The 19,376-nt window shown below is 41.5% G+C and overlaps 1 protein-coding gene across 11 annotated transcripts in view; it reads left to right on the top strand.

Moving 5' to 3' along the window:
- The window catches only part of LOC109040291 (putative peptidyl-tRNA hydrolase PTRHD1), a 202,166-nt gene that overhangs the window by 107,497 nt on the left and 75,293 nt on the right, over positions 1 to 19,376 (top strand). For 3 of the 11 annotated variants that reach the window (XM_072305492.1, XM_072305489.1, XM_072305485.1), the window contains exon 1: positions 9,428 to 9,761. The exons of 3 other annotated variants lie outside the window; for them this stretch is intronic. Coding sequence is in view for 1 of the 8 variants with exons in the window: in XM_072305471.1 (XP_072161572.1) it covers positions 9,852 to 9,882; positions 10,044 to 10,153; positions 10,963 to 11,049 (228 nt within the window). In the remaining 7 variants the exon portion in view is untranslated. Of the gene's footprint in view, positions 1 to 9,427; positions 9,883 to 9,916; positions 10,154 to 10,962; positions 11,050 to 19,376 lie in introns of those variants that run through there. 5 more of the 11 variants (XM_072305471.1, XM_072305507.1, XM_072305497.1 and 2 more) reach the window with 5 other exon arrangements.

The raw sequence follows: 19,376 nt of genomic DNA, 5'->3' as shown, positions 1-19,376 counted from the left end.
CCAGTATAAAGCTGAAAAAATTATTGCTCCCGTATCGATGTCATTTGATGTCAATTGTATGCTCATGAAATAATGCAATGATCGTTCGTGCATTACACGAACGATACGATTACGTTCGATTACGTTACGATTTACGATTTACGTTCGTGCTATTACCATTTAGATAAGGATTAAAGTTTAGTCCTATATTGATAGAAATTTCGTGTTTTATTGCCATGTGTATATGCACGCTGATGTTTTATAAATACATGGAATCTTTAATTGTAAATTTTTTTGTTCACAATGCCTTTTTTTCCAATGAGAAAATAAAATAATAAAACACTTCTTTACTTCATATTTCTGCTAAAAATTATTTTTAAAAGAAAATGGTAGAGTGTTGGTCTTACTGACAGTTTCTTTAATGGGCCTGTTGCATGCAAGAGATACAGCCCTGCGAATAGACTTTTTAGAGGTTAAATGACACGAAAATTACGATGGTCACATTAAAAAAGTCTGAAATACACCCCTTAATGCGCAATTTGAGTTGTTAGGAACGCGCTTTTTCAAATTTCCCGCGTCTGGGGGCAGTTTTCTAACGGGGACAATTAACGGCAACTCGCGGCTATTTCCGGTCAACTAAAACTGACAACATAACCTAAAAATCGGAACTCGTGACATCGTGAAATGAAATGTAGAAGGATTGCGTTGGATATTTAAAAGTTGATCGATTTGGTTACCGCATAAAGCGTATATGGACCACTATAGGAGATCACGTTGGGTTTGTAAACAAACTGTAGGAAAAAATAACAACAACAACAACGACTCGGCATCTTCCGGAAATCACCTAGCCCGCCGTTTGCTCGTTTACGGTGATTAGAAAACTGCCCCCAGACGCGGGAAATTTGAAAAAACGCGTTCCTAACAACGCAAATTGCGCAGTAAGGAGTGTATTTCAGACTTTTTTAGTGTGACCATCGTAATTTTCGTGTCATTTAACCTCTTAAAAGTTTATTCGCGCGGTTGTATCTCTTGCATGCAACAGGCCCATTTAAGGATTAACTACATTCTTGCGAAGAAGTCATTTTTCTTAACATCCTTGTACAATGAGCCTCTGCTTTTTTAGTTTTATTTTATGCCCATTTTTTTAATGTCTCAGCATTCTCCTTAGCAGTAACAGAAATATAAAGAAAGTAATTTTAGTGGAAGCACTAATTTTCCTGAAATTTCGGAATGAACTTAAAACAGGATTTGAAAAATACCTACATTCTTCATCAAGAAATCTAATCAGTGTCATTATCATTGACTTTCTCAATAATTCTGGGAAATTATTATTAATTTTCCTTTTTCCTGTACCTATATATTTCATTTTCTTTCGTAGTTTGGAAAATCGCTTCTAGCAACCGATAAGATATACCTCGTCCGTATGGATGAGCTTATTCTATTTGCATTAACCTACGAGGGGTTCGCGAAGCGGACCTTAGAGGGCGTGAAGCGTCGTTGTGGGTTTGGGTCGCGTTGCTGTCAGGGGGCGCACCCCCTAGTTATTTATATGAACTCATAATTTAATGTCAATCAATACATAACTCATTTTACAACACTAGGTACCCCATACATAACCCATAAGTAGTATAACACTCTGGCATAGAATAATAAATAGCTTCGCTAGCTTCGTCAGCTACCCAGTTATTATTCTATGACTCTGGATTGTAATACCTACCTACTCGATCACCTTAATGCTGAGATTTAACTCGTATTTGCTTAGCATTACACTTTTGAGTTTAATACTCGTTTATTGCTGACTAAGCAAATGGTAAAATATAACTCGTATATGGTAAGCATTACACTGCTGAGTATTATACTGGGGGCAGATAAATTGTATACAAGATAAATCGTATACTCCCGTCGAAATCAGATAAATCATATACAGATGGATGGTAAGAGGATAATTCATATAATTTGCCAGTTTGTCAAACTGTTGGGCGATCGCGAAATTCACTGTGATTTCTGATCATTCATAATTTCATAGCCCTTCTTTCTCACAAATAATGTAAGGAATTTTTTTTACCTAATACCACCAATAATTCTCATTTGGATTATTAATTATTTCTGCACTAATATTTCCAAAGACATATATTTCACATCTAGATAAGGTGGATTGCCAATTATCGATACTATCCACAGACTGTCCAGCTTTTTGGGGTAACGTAACCAGTCTGTTGGCTTAAATTTTAAGCGTCTTTGAGAAGAACTTAGTTCATTCTGACATTGTTGAGTCCATATAAAATTTAAAAAATTCTAGTGAAGAACTGTGTGCAGCCCGTTTAGGAGTCCCCAATATTTTGTGTCAATCTGTGTGGCAGTGACCGTTCGTCTGTCCTGATTAGGACGGAGGCCAATTTTTAATAATTTTAAATAAGTTAAAGATACAGTCCTACAATTTCAGTAGTGTCTTGTCAGTGGGTCAGCTCTTTTAGTATTTGTGTCTCCAGATATCCGTCGAAGTTCATCCATGTGGAGCTCCTGCACCGAAGTGTCTTGCGTCCCCGTCCTTGACTTCATTCGTATCTGTTTTTTCCGAGTCACTTGAACAGCTTACTCTTATTTTCATTTAAAATCTTCCAAAAGGTCTGATGTTTGATCTCAACAGTTTACTTATCATAATTTAGTCAGGCCAATTTGTTCATCCTGCATGAATCATCTTGTTACGTCTCATTCCTTTCAATACGTGTGTAGTCCTGGCAGCTTGATTTGGCTTGACGCTAGTTTTTTCACACTTTAAATTGAAGACCCCACTAACTCCAGTTGAGAAATCAAGAGATAACGGGAGTATAAGGCGTCTCCGACAAGGAAGCTTAGCCACTGAAAGTTTCTTGATAACCCAGCATTTGGATAAACGATAACAGCAAGTCAAACCGCAGGTTTGCTTGGTTTCAAGAAACCTTATTGGCAGCCTCTAAAACAAGCCACTAATTAGTGGCAATTGCTCCAAATCCTTGGTAACTAACATCATCACTCTATCTTTGAGCAGAGGTAAGTGAAATTGTCGTAACATCTTATGTCGTTAATAACTCTTGTAACTTATGTCGCAGCTGACAATGGAAGTAGAGAAAAATAGTCTCATATTTGAGGTTTTACATTTTCTGCTATCGCTGTCCAAATTACCAGAGACCTGAGTTGTTGGTGAGACCCACAGCTCAGCAAAACTTCGGCCTCTGCCTCCTAAAATTTTTCCTTTTCATCATTGGGCCTTATTTGTACACTTTAGTACCTACCCTGAAAAGCCGCTTTCTGCTGACTTCAACTGGTCAAGGGCATGGAGAAAGGCAACAAAATACGTGATAGAAAGATAACTTCAGCGGCCTCGTCATATCGTTGGGTTTGTTCTAATTATCTTTTGTGAACATTAAAAAAAGTCGCTTGGTACCAAACGTCAAAATAATCAACGACTCTCGGACCACCCTAGTCACCTTATTGGCTACTAATCCCTAATTAATGATCACCATCTCTTCTTCCTTGAGGGTCCGAGGGTGAGATGTGTTTCAGATATTCTCAAGAATATCGACATTTCAAATAATAAATGTCAAATTCTGCTATCTATATTGCCCTTTTGCCTTTTCCGAAATGAGGTTAGTTTAAATTGTTGGTAGATTGCTAACAAATCATAACAAGAGTACAGTTTGATGTTCGGTACCCACCAACCAACAATTTGATGCTAGTATGCAATTTACCCATCGGACACCCAGTATATAAATTACCGTGTATGCGATTCATACTAACTCGGATATAATCATTTAATGTATCACTAACGAACTTAATTCTCACATATAGCTGGTATAGTACCGGCATATTGCTAACATTACGTTACTCAGTATTATGCTTGAAAACTTACGTTTAAATTACCAATTTGTACCCTCACTTGCTTTTTTTCAGCACTTTCTCCATCTGATGGGCCAGATACACCTGCGCCATGGATGAGTATATACGTAGTATAATATATTCAGCCATGCCTGCGCGCTGGCTTCAACACGCGCGTCTTGAACCGAGACGTAAGATCCGGCCCTAATTCTACCTAGAGTCCCTTCGTACAGGGTGTCCCAAAAGTCCGTACCCCCCCCCCCCCCCCTCGTAACTTTTGAACGGTTAGAGATAGAAAAACGAAACTTTGGAAATGTTTCTATCTTAAAGGAGTCCATCTTCTAGGGGGGGTCAAAATTTTTGTCTCCCCCCTCAGGGGGGGGGAGGCGGGGGCCTTCAACTTTTTTTTTTTGAATGGTAACCCCTATTTTGTGATACACCATTAGAAAGAGCATAAAAAACTAAGAAATTTGGCGCAAACCGCAAATCAATATCTTAATTTTTGACCGAGTTATGATAGGTCAAAAGTCAAATTTGACCTATTTACAAAAATCATACCTTCGGTTCAAATTATCGTAAAGAAAAAAAATAAGACAGGAAAATTTACCAAATTGTAAGCACTTTCAAGTAAAAATCACAGAAATTACTTCAAACTAATTTTAAGGGGGGTTTCGGACCCCCAAATACGTCATTTTAAAGGTCATACGATATTCTCGCGAAATGAGCCAATTTCCCCTTACTTTTCCTCAACATTATCTTAGTAAGTTCAAAATTAGTTCAACATTGCGTTTCCAAGTCCCTAAATTTCAGGCAAAGTTCAAAAATGAAATTTAAATGGTTGAATTGAATCACCTTAAATTTCATTTTTGAACTTTGCCTGAAATTTAGGGACTTGGAAACGCAATGTTGAACTAATTTTGAACTTACTAAGATAATGTTGAGGAAAAGTAAGGGGAAATTGGCTCATTTCGCGAGAATATCGTATGACCTTTAAAATGACGTATTTGGGGGTCCGAAACCCCCCTTAAAATTAGTTTGAAGTAATTTCTGTGATTTTTACTTGAAAGTGCTTACAATTTGGTAAATTTTCCTGTCTTATTTTTTTTCTTTACGATAATTTGAACCGGAGGTATGATTTTTGTAAATAGGTCAAATTTGACCTTTGACCTATCATAACTCGGTCAAAAATTAAGATATTGATTTGCGGTTTGCGCCAAATTTCTTAGTTTTTTATGCTCTTTCTAATGGTGTATCACAAGATAGGGGTTACCATTCAAAAAAAAAAGTTGAAGACCCCCCCCCCCCCCTGAGGGGGAGACAAAAATTTTGACACCCCCCCCCCCCCCCTAGAAGATGGACTCCTTTAAGATAGAAACATTTCCAAAGTTTCGTTTTTCTATCTCTAACCGTTCAAAAGTTACGAGGGGGGGAGGTTACGGACTTTTGGGACACCCTGTATTGAGAGTCAAGACAATGTGAATCCATTAAAGCCCTTAAGTACGGTGGAAGCAAGATCCATCCATATAGGTCAGTCGTTGCGCAGATTTCCCCGCTCGGGGTGAGCCCCTTTCTATTGGGTCGTGGCGTTAGCATTACTGCCGCGAAAACCAGAAAAGTCGGAAATAATATGCTTTTCTTATGGGAGAGAGCAACTTTTTCTTAACGAATCATTTAAATTTCTTACTTTCAAATCCTTTGAAACTTTCTGAGTGTCGAAAGGAACGTTTAGACATTAGCATGCAGGGTTTCGATTTTTCCGAACTTCTGTTCTTTCATTTTTACAGTTTACTCTGCATCAGCCATTTTTACACGCGAATCTAGACCACTAGATGGCTTGTTACATCGCTGACTTCAAAAATCCTTTAAAAGTATAAAAACGCAAATTCAGCTGAATTTAAACCCTGGACGCTAATGTCTAAACGTTCTTTTCGACACTCAGAAAGTTTTAAAGGATTTAAAAGTAAGACATTTAAATGATTCATTAAGAAAAATTTGCTCTCTCCCATTAGAAAAGCATATTGTTTCCGACATTTCTGGTTTTCGCGGCAGTAATGCTGACGTCATGCGCAGAAGATTCTCATTTCGGTTTCGGGAATGACTGGCCTAAACGGATGGATCTTGGGTGGAAGGACCGACAAAATTCGGCCCCACTCCCGTATTAAGAGCCAATGTAAAAATCCGTGAGCAGGTACTAGTGCTGCTATCTCGCGTAGGACCCTCGCAACTCATTGCGATTATCAGTTGTTTCGACTTCACAAAAATCCGCAGGATCACGTATATCTGCCAAAAATCAAATTTTTCACCCTCTCAAAATGTGCGGCAGGCCATGACTTCGAGTGAAGGTTCGGAAAACGCCAAAATTATACTTACTCTCCAAGAATTCAGCCGCCTTATGAATTATTTTCAATCATCGGCTTATCGACTTTCGGCTGAACTATGGAACGCCGTTGCGGACCAAACCTAAAACGCGCGCGCAACACAGGAAAATACACGCGCGACACAGTAAATGGCCGCTGCACAGGAAAATATGAGTGTTTTACGGAAAATGTCGTGCGCTGCGAGAAATTTCGATACTTTAACGATTAGGCGTAGCGCACAGGAAAGTACGGGAAGAACCTCAAATGCTGCGTCGTGCGCCGAACTTCGAAGAATCGAATCTACGCGACGCACAACATTTTTACTTCTTCCTTTTCTTCGTCAGGAAACCGTTGGGGGGGGGGGGGGAATAATGGTGTTGTTGCCAAGACTTTCAAAATTCGGGCTTGACGAAAGTTGCGATCTGCTGATAGGAGACAATTTGATGTTGTAAATTCAGATTCAAGAATAAGGGTCGAGAAGCGTGATCTCGAAAAAATTGGGTAAGTGAAACACAATTGTATGATTTTTAGGCATAGTCTTGGCAACAGTGCAGCAATTCCCCTCCAACGGTTTCCTGACGAAGAAAAGGAAGAAGTAAAAATGTTGTACGTTGCGTAGATTCGATTCTTCGAAGTTCGGCGCGCGACGCAGCATTTGAGGTTCTTCCCGTACTTTCCTGTGCGCTACGCCTAATCGTTAAAGTATCGAAATTTCTCGCAGCGCACAACATTTTCCGTAAAACACTCAGATTTTCCTGTGCAGCGGCCATTTACTGTGTCGCGCGTGTATTTTCCTGTGTTGCGCGCGCGTTTTAGGTTTGGTCCGCAACGGCGTTCCATAGTTCAGCCGAAAGCCGATAAGCCGATGATTGAAAATAATTCATAAGGCGGCTGAATTCTTGGAGAATAAGTATAATTTTGGCGTTTTCCGAACCTTCACTTAACTTATGTGCTTTTTTTCAGTTTTTGAGGAAAAACAATGTCTTTTAAAAACACTAAACTGAAAGAGCACAATTTTGTATTTGAATCAAAACCAGTTTTTTAGATTGCTCGTCTTTTTCCGCGTCCAACGAGTGGTCTTATAAGCTGGGGAACCGCGGGGTTCCGGAGTTATGATCAATTGAAGTTTCCGCTCAACGCGCGCCGACCGATTTTCGCGCGTAAAAAAGTCGGATTTGACTGTTATTAAATCCGATTGAGTGTTCAATCCGAGCAAAATGCATTTTTAGGGACTGTTGAGGGTCACTGAGTTCAACAATTACAGATACAACCAAAAAATTCACTTTTTTAAAATTACAGCTTCGTACAGGACCACTGAGCGGCCGGTCGGCGCTCAGTGGGCCTCTAAAATAGCGCTACGGGAGCTGTAATTTTAAAAACGTGAATTTTTTTTGGAAGTATCTGTAATTTCTAAACTCAGCGACCCTCAAGAGTCCCTAATAATGGATTTTGCTCTGTTTGAACATTCAATCTGATTTAATAACAGTCCAATCCGACTTTTTTGCGCGCGAAAATCGGTCGGCGCGCGTTGAGCGGAAACTTCAATCGATCTACTCCGGAACCCCGCGGTTCCCCAGCTTACATGACCACTCGTTGGATGCGGAAAAAGACGAGCAATCTAAAGAAACTGGTTTTGATTCAAATACAAAATTGTGCTCTTTCAGTTTAGTGTTTTTAAAAGAAATTGTGTTTCCTCAAAAACTAAAAAAAAAGCACATAAGTTAAGTTAAAAATGTAATTTTGGGATTTTGACCTTTAGAATCTTAAAGTATGCAATTTTAGACGATTTCTCGTCCAAACCGGACCTCAATATCTTGTTTCGTTCAAAGATATCGAGGTTCACAGGTTTTGACTCTCCCCCCCCCCCCCCCCCCCCCCCAGCGCCCGTCTGAAAATTTGGGGAAAGAAGCGCTCCAGTATTAGTAACTGATAGACGAAGTTTGAATTAGTTTTAGTGGGGGGGGGGGATGTCGTTTTTGCATACGGCTCTTTCCTCTTGAATCTGATTATAAAGCTTTAATAAAGTATACATAGTAATGCGTAGTACTGGTTTTTGATCAAATAAGATTTTATCAAGTACTGTTATGCTAAGTATTCTGTTTCAATATTCTTACAACAGTCGGTAGCAAATTAACTGCTCTCATGGGGGCCTGGCGGGAATTCAAAACTAGGAACCAAAAGTCTCATTTTGCTAAGATTTTGCTTTAATTTTCGGTTTCTAAGGCTTTAAACTTCAAAAATATGATTTATTATAATCTGGCGGTGAAGATCGATTCATCCAGAATAGATGAGAGGTAGGCATTCCAAATTAAGGGGGAAAGTGCTGCATCTTTTAATCTGGAAATATTGAACCACATAAATTCTACAAAGAAACTAATTCTTGAATTCTTCGGAACGCTCATCTCACAATCATCTGAAGAAGAAGTGTTCTCCCGCCGAAAATCTGCTGAAAATAGCCAAAATTTCAGTTTTGATTCCTAGTTTTAAATGCCCATGGATTTTCCCGCCAAATGGCTTTCACAAAACTACTCACGCTCTTCCGCCCTGGACTAATCTGTGTTTGTAAACAACAGTAGAGGTTGAGGTTATGAACACAGACAGGAATGGACAGGACCAAAGACATAAAGACGGAGGGCTAAAAGCAAAAAATGAAGCTTCTTTTCAACCACCTCTACGATTGGCTAGAGGATTGGCGGCGAAATCGGGACAAGTTTGAAATTCAAATGTAGGGCGGGAACTAAATAAAATTGCGGAAACAAAGTATTTTAGGTTGATTTTTGCCCAAATTCAGGTACAAACTTATATTTTTTTAACTCTAGGTTAGTTTCCGTCCGTCGTCGACCGATTAATTTCATTTGGGAGTAACGTTGATCAAGAACTGTAACGGCCTGTTTGAACCTGCAGAACCACCATGAGCAGAAGAAAAACTAACTTTATCTGAGATTACTGCCTGTTACCGAGCAAAAGTAGGTGTATTATGTTAGGACGCAGACCGAACTTTCTTAGTATATTCGTTTTAGGAATTTAAAATACGTTTCGAAGAAGAAATGTGCAAAAATCAAGAGGACAAGTTCAAATCAAATTTCCGTTTGCCGCCATGGATTCCCGCGCTCATTTACACACTCACACAAGCGCGCAGCGCCGAACCTAGCTTCACTTTTTCCCCGTGCTTTTAGATACGAGCGCTCCGTCTTTATGTCTTTGGACAGGACAGGACAGGCCCAGGCGGCCAGGCCGGAGCCGGACAGGGCGACAGGGCAGAGGCAGAGGGCAGACTCTCTCATCAGTGAGGGCTGAGGGGAAGTTTAGATATTCTTTTACGCAAACCCAATGCTTTCAAGTCTTTCTTTTTAAAGTGTACGTCTCTATTTCAAGTTTTCGGACATTTTTGCACGTAATTTTAATTTCGAACACTCTCCCTTTTCAGTAGTTCCCATAAGATGCCATGTATATTGGTTTTTACCACGGGTTCTTAGCCTCTTTCTGCGCTAGAAGGTATATTGATCTCACCTAGAGTACCTTTATAATCTCGCCGATGTCACTATCTTCTGGATAATCCAACTCAGCAAGGTAAATGTAAAATCTATTTAAAGCAGTTGATTTACAGGATGAAGTAACTTTTTCCTTGATTAATGTGATGGATCGGAGGAGCTGTAATTAATGAGTGATGTCTCATACCTTGTGATGAAGTGTTAGTTGGATTACATTTTGCAATAAGGAACTACTATTTATGGCTCTCCCATAAAAGCACTCATCTGCTTAGGAGAACCAATGGCATGTATGTTATCTCTTAAATGGACCAGAAATAATGGTTCCTTTTTGCAAAATGTAATCCAGTTGTGTTATATGTAGCATACTTTCAATCAGCGCTTATACCTTCATTAATGAACGTTCAACATTCTCGTGGGAAAGCATGTCGATATTCTGTCTCAGAATCGAAGGAGGAGTGCATTCGCTCTGAGGTTTGTCAGCTTTGCTTTAAGTTATGTATTGGCACTACACCCGTCGGAACCTAGATCCTCCAGAGAGAGAGTTTAGGTATTTGTCAGATCATTCATTCGGAGAATTAGTCAAATGTCTTTTCCGTAAGTAAGTAATATATCTGAATTCAACACTGGATATCGGGCAGGATGATTAGTTCCTAGGCAGTATGCATGGTAGACTGTTCCATTGCAAAACTTGAACTTGCATACTCGCCCTCCTAACTCCGCCATATTTCAGGCTCACAGAAAAAATTCAAAGCCTCAAATGGACTGCATTTTGCAATTTGGGACTATAAATTCTGCCTCTTCTGGAAAAACACTCATGTGCATAGGGAAACTAATGGCACATACGTTGTTTTTAAACCGGGCTAGAATCTATAGGTCCAAATTGCAAAATGTAGTCCAAATGAAGCTTCAGTTCTGGATGCAACAACAATGGTACGACTTTGTATACTGGGTCACACTTAGGCATGACACTTCTGATGCTCTGCACTTTGAATATCATGCCACTCTCTTCTCTCCTTATCTTCATCATTTTATTCCCTAATGTTTTGCCCATCCAGTTCCCTCTTTAAGATCCTGTCTCCACAGGACATTTCATGGGATTTTCCATCGGGACGAAGCCCATGAAATGTCCTGTGGAGACTAGGTCAAGCATAGCTGGGGAACGACGATCACTGCAGACGGCTGACCTTAGAGATGAAGATACAAAACCATGAGATTCAAAGTAAGAAAAACTCAAGTACGTAATCACTTTTATTTTTCTGTCTCTGTTCATGAACGTGCAGTGGTGCAGTAGAGGGAAAAATTTGACAACAATCATTGCGTCAATTCTAGACCAAACGCTGGTTGAAAGTAAGCTGTATATAACACAGGTGGGTGATTTCATGATAAGAGGAATATTCGTGTCGCTGTCGGTTATAAACGACTTAGGCCAAACGATTGAAAACCAAGTTGATAAATCAATAGGAATGATATCCCTCTGAATGCGCAAATGTCTGGTCGGTTATGCATCGCCAACCCCGAATTTGAAACAAAAGAGCAATTTGCGATAATAAATCAATACTGATCATGGGTTTCTTGGCAATGAAACTCTTTTCTTCACTCTAATGTTAAATAATATTGCCATTTTGGACTGAAATGCTTATTACTGAGCGCGAAAAGTCATTTGAAAGAAGTGTCCCCACATTTGGCAACATATTTTAGCAGTTGTATTAAGTGCAGTGTTAATCTTGTCAGATGGAGCCAGAAATTTCAAAACTGTCATCAAATTGTTCGCTGAAGTCTTCTTGACCAAACCATTACTATTAGTCAGTATCTTTTTTACAATGTAAACTTTAATTTTTATGAAAACCAGTGATTTTTAGGTGTGTAGCACCAATTCCTCACTACACAAAATCCTCATTTAATATTATTAAGCTGAAAGGAAGTAGACCGTGGGCCAGTAAGGGGTAACCCCCCCCCCCCCGGTGGGAATTTTGAAGATGGTGATTTTCTTGAAGCTCTCGACTAGTAGATTAAGATTTTTCTTGTATACGCGAATTCTATCGTGGTAGGGGAGAGTAAGCCCCCCTAAACCCCCCAAAATTTCTCAGAATACCGACTTCCCCGCGAATTTTCCCATTTTTCTCGAAAAGGCTTAGGGCTAAACTCCACATATCTAAAAAAAACTTGGCAAGAATGAAGCTAAGAAACAACTTTAAATACCTGAAAAATCAAAAGGAATAAATGCCGCTGCAGCCGAAGAAAAAGAAAAGTTGTTTCTCCCTATACTAATGCATTGCACATACGAGGTTGTTCACGCGCACCGCGTCGAATAGGTTCAATCCTGTCGCGTGACGTCACAGCATTATAGACGAAATTTCAGGTTTTAGAGAGTATGTCTCGACGGATTTTTGTGAAACTGTGTATCCATGGGCACTTTTCGACGGGAAACTCGAATTTTTGGTCAGATTTGTATAATTCCAAAATCCAAGATGGCGTCCGTGGCCAAAAAGGCGAAGATCTTACTTTCTCATTATTATTATTACTCATTGTTCACTACTGTCATCAGCTTTGCTGGGTTGCTTTAAGCCCTCACACAGGGGCAAACAATGCTCCTAGGTACGAGGGCTGTTTGTGGTTTGGGTGGCCGGGTGGTGATTGTTTCACTCCCCCTTGGGGGATGGCTCGTCCCGGACAAGGATACCTGTTTTAGGAACCGAGGCAGGGTAGGTGTCTGGAGGACGCCTGCCTAAAGGTTTCTTTCCTGAGGTGGTAGAGGGGTTTTTGGTGTGTGGGAACATTATTATTATTATTATTATGTTCTCGTATCTCAATTCACAGCTCGAGGCCGGCAGATATTTAGTCCTCCCCCGGCAATTCAATGCAAAGGAGAGTCCTTGAATTTAAAATTGAAGTAAAAATTTAAAATTGGGATTAAAACTTTAAAATTGGTATTAAAACTTTAAAATTGAAGTTCCAAATTTAAAATTGGGACTAAAACTTTAAAATTGGAGTAAAAAACTTAAAATTGGGGTTAAAACTTTAAAATTGGAGTTAAAACTTTAAAATTGAGGTAGAAATTAAAAGTTGAAGTTTAAAATGCAGGTTAATCTATCGGTTGGTGGTAACTATCCATCACCCAGAACTCGCCTCACAATCCTGCAGCTCCCTAGCAAAGCTGCTTTCTGCAATTGTTGATACAGCTTCTCTCTAAGGTTGATCTTCCTAAGACTATCAAACAACTTCACAGGAATCTCCCCCGTTGCTCCAATAATAATTGGCACAATTATTACTTTGTCCAATTTCCAGAGGCACTTGATTTCGTCTGCCAAAGGCATGTACTTGCTTATCTTCTCAGCATAAGCGCACTGGATATTCACTGCCGACGGCACAGCTACATCGATTATAAAAGCAATTTTGGCATCCTTCATTGTGAGCACTATGTCTGGGATGTTATTAGGAATGGTTCTATGGGTGCGAATCTTCCTGTTCCAATAGAGGCGGCATATATCATTTTCTTTCACCTGGGGAGGTTCGAACTCATAGTAAGGTTTCATGTCCGTTTCGTTGAGGTGTTCTTTAGCCAGCTCTTGATAAATTATCTTTGCCACAGAATTATGCCGCTCAAGGTATTGCTTTGGTGCCAAGTTGGAATATCCAGCTAATAAATGGTTGAGGGTTTCCTCTTTCGCTCCGCAAATACGACACATGACGTTGTCGACCCTCACTTTCATTATCCGCTTTTGATATGATTTTGTCGGAACTACTTGATCGTGAATGGCAGCTATGAACCCTTCTGTTTCAACGAATAAACCTCCTGAGTGCAACCATGATTGCGAAGCTTTAGCATCTATATCTGCGTCTTCATGGAGTCTTTTAATGTACCGTCCATGAAGAGGCTTAGCCTTCCACTGCCCGATTGTTTGTTCTGTGGTTGGGAGCGTTTCTACTGGGTTGAAGGTATGATCATTCAAATTCAGAGGCGTGATGTTTTTATCCGCACGCACGATGGCGATGGCCTGATGCAACTTGCTTTCTTTGGCTTTGTCAAGAAAGTACTTCCTTTGATTTTGAACTTGTTGATGATGTCTGCGCATCGCACTTGGGATCCCCCTGCCCCCTTCCGCTCGCGGCAAGTGGAACCTTTCAACACAATTTCTAGGGTGATGGGCACGATACTTCCGGAATTCCCTCCTCGTTGCAATGTCCAGGGCGTTGAGCTCAGTTTTGGACCAATTGAGAATGCCAAATGTGTAGGTCAACAGTGAGGTAGCATACGTATTGATCGCGAGCGCTGTATTACGTGCGGACAATTCAGATTTTAGTATTGACCTGAGTCTTCGCTTATAATCATCAGAAACTTGTTGTTTTGCATCTTTATGCTGGATTCCTCTCGCTTGCAAGTACCCCAGGTACTTATACTGATCATTCTCAAGCATACCTTCTATTTTCCCTTCTTGTCCCGCAGGTTCATAACCTTCGTGAGCTGACCAAACACCTTTGACTATGCTGCTTATTTTACACTTATCGAGCCCGAACTTCATCTGGATGTCGCTACTGAATTCTCCTACTATATTTAACATCGAGTGAAGGTTCTCTTTCTGACTGGAGAACAATTTCAAATCATCCATGTACCACAAGTGTGATATATTGCAATCTCCGTAATTGCACCCCACCCTCAGAGCAACTTTGTCAGTGGACTCAAGGCTAAGCAGAACCACAGGGGACTCAGAGAGTCCCCCTGGAAGATGCCGCGCCTGATGTCAATCATCCCTATTTTTAGCTGTTGGCCGGGTGTGTTTAGACAGAGCTCGGTTTTCCAGCTTCTCATAGTCTGTGCTAAGAACTGTATAAGTTTCGGATTGATACCGTAAATTTCAAGGACCTCTAGCAACCAGGAGTGGGGGATGCTATCAAATGCCTTTTGGTAATCAATATAGACTGTGAAAAGAGGTGCCTTTGTGTTGATAGCGGTCTTAGTAATTACTGCATCAATTGTTAGTTGTTCTTTGCACCCTCTTGAACCTTTACGACATCCTTTCTGCTCTTCGTCTAGTAACTTATTCTGCTCAAGATGTTTGTAGATCTTCTCTGAAATTACAGACGTTAACAGCTTGTAAACTGTGGGAAGGCAGGTGATCGGCCGATACTTTGCAGGGTCATCTGAGTACCGCTTCATTTTGGGTATTAAAAATGTGATTCCAGTTGTTAGGAATGCTGGCAGCTCTTCCGGGCATTGAAGGATTTTTCCAAAACACCGAGCAAGTTGCTGGTGCGCTGATTTGAAGGATTTCAACCAGAAATTTTGGAGCTTGTCGGGGCCAGGGGCTTTCCAGTTCAGCATCTTTTTAAGGGCTCCCTCAACATCTGCTTCGCTTATCGTTTGCTCTGTCATTTCATCCTTGATGTTAACTTTGGACTTAACTTCCTCTAACCACTCTGCGTTATTGTTATGGTTGACTGGCTTGCTCCATATATCTTGCCAGAAATCCCTGGTGATTTCAATGCTAGGCGTTTTGTCGTGCCCTATGTTTTCATCTGCTCCTTTATGCTGCAGACTCCTGTAAAATGCACTTTGGCTTCTCTTGAATAACCCATTTTGTTCCCGGCGCATGTTGCTCTTTTGGTACCTCTTTAGCTTCGCTGCTTGAACTTGTAATTTTTGTTTAAGAAGATCTAACACATCTGTTTCGGTGGGATTATCCTCGCTCCTGAGCTTTTCAAGAAGTTTTTTACCCATCTTTTCGACTTTTTTGCTTGGGTGTGGCCTCAAGTACTCGGTGAGAATGCCTGTATCCTTCCTTAGGCCTTTGATTGTCTTCTGTATCCTGGCTTCCCACGCTGGTCTCCTATTCTTTTTGCCACGACCGTTGCCTTCTTGAAATCCATTGATTATCTGGTGATTGAGGAACAGAATTGTCGCAGCTCCTACGAAAAGCAGTGTATGCAATTCTTGCAGTGACGTTTCACTAGTAATGATGCTCCTTAGTATGCCATTGATTTCAGCTATGATTTTTTCGGTAAACGGCTTATTGAAAAGTCGTGGGAGTCTGGGTCCAGGGATTTAGAGCTGAGGTTTGAGGGAGCATCATAAACGGAGCCGCATCGGCGCGCGAGGCGGAGGCCCGGCGCGGACTTTCATGCCGCTTCGATCAGTGCGCCGGGGGAGCGCATTTGCCGTTGAGGCGGCTTCACCTGGTGAAGCCGACTCCCGGCTCCTTTTCTGATGCTGCATCAGTTTTGATGCTGAGTCCAGCATCAAAATTAGCGGCTTCAATTAGCAGACGCGTCGGACGCCAGCGCCCCGGCGTGGGCCACCGCGCCAATGGGAAACGTAAACAAAGGGGTGTTCCGCGAATTCATCGACGAGCCCGAGGGTCGCGGTCTTCTGGAACAGCCCCGTCGGTAATTAAGCTGGGTGGCGGGTCCGAAAATTGAGGCCGTATCGGGCCGCAAGCCGACGGTCCGGCCTCAGAGGCTGAGGCCCATGTTGGTCCCTGAGCAAGCATCAAACCTCAGCATCAGCGCTTGAGGCTGACTCGGTCGACTCTCCAGCATCGGGCTTCAATGCCCGAAGCCGGCGGCCGGCAGGTTGAGCGCATCAGGCTCGGAGCCGTATGCCCGAACGGCCGCTACCTGGGCATACGGCATTGATGCTGAAGCTACGAGTCGATGCTGTACAGCATAACCTCATGAGGCGCTTCAAATGCCTGTCTGGGTCTACTCGCAGGCTCTAGATGCTTGAACTGTGACAGGAACTTGTCAAACACTTCTGTGGCTTTGGGAGACGGACTGGTTGGATTTTCAGCCCTTGCTCTTTTCTGCGCAAATGCAGCACGTATCTCTACTCTTCTGGATCCTGCCGAGCTCTCCGCACTAGCCACTACTTGAGTAGCATCTCTCAAATATCCTTGCTCCATTCTCTCCGTTTCTAGAAGCTGCAGCTTGTTGGCGACCTCCCTCTTGATTCGATTTATGTCAGCCTCAAGGAGAAGTTTATTGGCAAAAATTGATCTCCTTTGGTCCAATATGTTCTGAATCGACTTGCTCCTCAGTTCAGGGAACCTTTCAAGCACCATCCTATGCAAATCTCCACTATAGGGTAGGTCAGTAGTTTCGTTCCGAGTGATTTCGAAGTAGCAGCGCACTATGTGCTCGTTCATTTCTTTGGTCCACTTGGTTCGCCTTCGTCCTGGAACGGGAAGAGTTGTAGGTGCGGCTATCACTACGACTGCGGGTGGCTGATTACTTGCGGGCGTTACTTCCTGGGTTTCGTTTTATTATTATTATTATTATTATGCTCTCCGCACATCTTCCTTGGTGATTTCAACCTCACCTTCATGTGTAATGTGGGCATTACGCACTGCTTCCTGTTCAATCTAAGGAGCTGTGTTGTTATGCTCCTTCGCTTCTGACCAGATGGATCGCCAAAATCGCGTTACAGCATCACTCGATGGTACTTCTTCGGGTGCGTCTCTCACATCCGCGGCGTTCCCCATCCTCCGATAGAAGGCTCTCTCATTCCGCCGAAACAGAACGTTATCTAAGTGGCGCTGGTATGATTTTTTATATCTTCTGAGTCGAGTAGCTTGAACTTTTAACTTCTGCTTCAGTGTATCAGGATGGGTTAAAAGATTTTCCCTACTCACATGGGCCATCTTCGCCCTTACCTTCTTAGAAGCATTCCCCTTGACACACTGGGCGACTCTCCCAATCTCCTGGCTTAGGCTAGCCACTTTCCTTTCAATCCTAAGTTGCCATCTTGGTGCATTCACTTTAATTTCCCCACGCTCAAGCTTAGTGGGGCCTTTAACGGCTTGTGTTATCGCCTTAGCTGCACAATAGATGATGCAATGAACCCTTGTGTTATCGCTTGAGCTGCACAATTGATGATGCAATGAACCTCCTCTAGCGTTCATTCTTCACGAATGTGTGTTGGTATAAATCGGTTCATCCTCTCAATACACGCGAATAATGTAGGAGTGTAAGGAAGTTTCGGCAGTGACTGTCTAAAATTCGGGCTGACTCCTTTCCATTTGATTATTTCGGCAATAAATGCAACCTCCAGCGTATCAGGTTTCATAACGTTCTCGTCAGCAGTAGCAGTTGCTCATGCTCACTCATCATGTTGCTCCGCTGGAACGATGCCTTCATCAATGGGTAATTCCGGTCCAATGTTTCGCTGTTCCACTGGATCGTCTGCGTAAAGAACTGACGCAGGATCAGCCTCTTGTACGTTGTCTTCGTCTTAACATTAGTAGGGAGAAAATGAGAATCTTAGGCCAGTAAATTATCCAACAGCGTTGCATGATTGTGCAGAAAAATAGGAATTAAATTACAGCGTTGTATAGGGATTATTGTTCAATATGGCAACGCTGTAAAAAGAAAGTATTGCATGTTGCCCCTTCAATATGCGGGTTATGCAATCGTGTATTAATGCCCCTTCATTTTTCGGGTTATGCAATGGTGTATTTTTCAAGATGGCGAGCAGCGTTGCCGCGTGGTGCATGTAAATAAATGATTTATTTATTGGTGAAATTTTGCAACATTGCACTTTACAGTGTTGCCAGATGGGGCAAGAAATTAGTTGATTTTTCCGTACAGTGTTGCCAGATTGTGCAAAAAAATTCGGATTTTCGGACTTGTAAAAATTTTCGGTTTCGAGATAGTCCAGTCAATCTAGCATTTTTCTGGGAAAATCTATATATAGAAGGTTTTTTTGCGGAAACATGTTGCATTAGGCTACCAGAACAACATATCAAAAGTTTACCAAAATCGGCCGTCCGCTAAGGCCGCCATCTTGAAAAAAGGGGGGCGGGGGGCCAAAATACGCCGCCGGCGACCGGTTTTTAGCTTATATCTTGAAAAATATCGATCCTACGGAAAAATGTCACTGAACCTTTTAAAAAGATCATAAAATTTCCTATTAGAAACACTATACATTTATTAAGTTGCGACTTCTGGTTCGTGAGATATGGCGGTAGTTTCCTGCGGCTAGGAAAGTCAAATCTTGCGAGAAATCACGTTTTTTCAACAAAATCTGTAATTATCTTAAAAACGGCGAGTCTGAGGCAAAAAAGTGTTCTTACCGGAATGAAAGAGCATAAAATTTCCATGCTACGAATGCTTATAAATTCACAGGGGGTCCGCCCCCGGAGCGCAATGCGGTCCGAACCAACGGCGGCTACTACGCGGTGAGGCTCGGCTTGGCCGCGCCATGAATTGTTGCGGTCCAAGATGAAACGGCTTCACTTTTTTGGTAGATTTACCGCGAGGGTATGTCATATTATCCATTTAAATATGTGCTAATTTCCTTTCATCATGAACCCCCCCCCCCCCTCCCCCTTTAGGTCATGCATAAAGTATAGTTAATAAATGTCAACGGTCGCGCTTGAAGATAATGTTATTATTTTAGGCTTTCTTATTCAAATTAAATTTGTCAACAAATCCTCTTTTTTCAAAGTAACTAAAAGGAAATGAATTAATACAAAATATAGAAATAGGAATAAGACAAGAATTTCTTCGTTTATTACCTTAAGCGGTGGAATCGTTTATTAATATCTATATGTTGAAAAGCATGATGGTCTTGAAGGTTCAATTGTTTTTGATGGATACGAACAAAAAGCGCAACAGATTCTACAAAAAGCGTCGAAAGGTGACGACGTTATAGCTTTAAGAAATGTCCTGCCTTAATTCTTTTTGAGGACACTCCCATATC

The sequence above is a fragment of the Bemisia tabaci genome, chromosome 1 (genome assembly GCF_918797505.1).
Source record: "Bemisia tabaci chromosome 1, PGI_BMITA_v3".
NCBI lineage: Eukaryota > Metazoa > Arthropoda > Insecta > Hemiptera > Aleyrodidae > Bemisia > Bemisia tabaci.
Note: the sequence above shows the minus strand (reverse complement) of the source record. Positions and strands in the feature narration are given on the sequence as shown.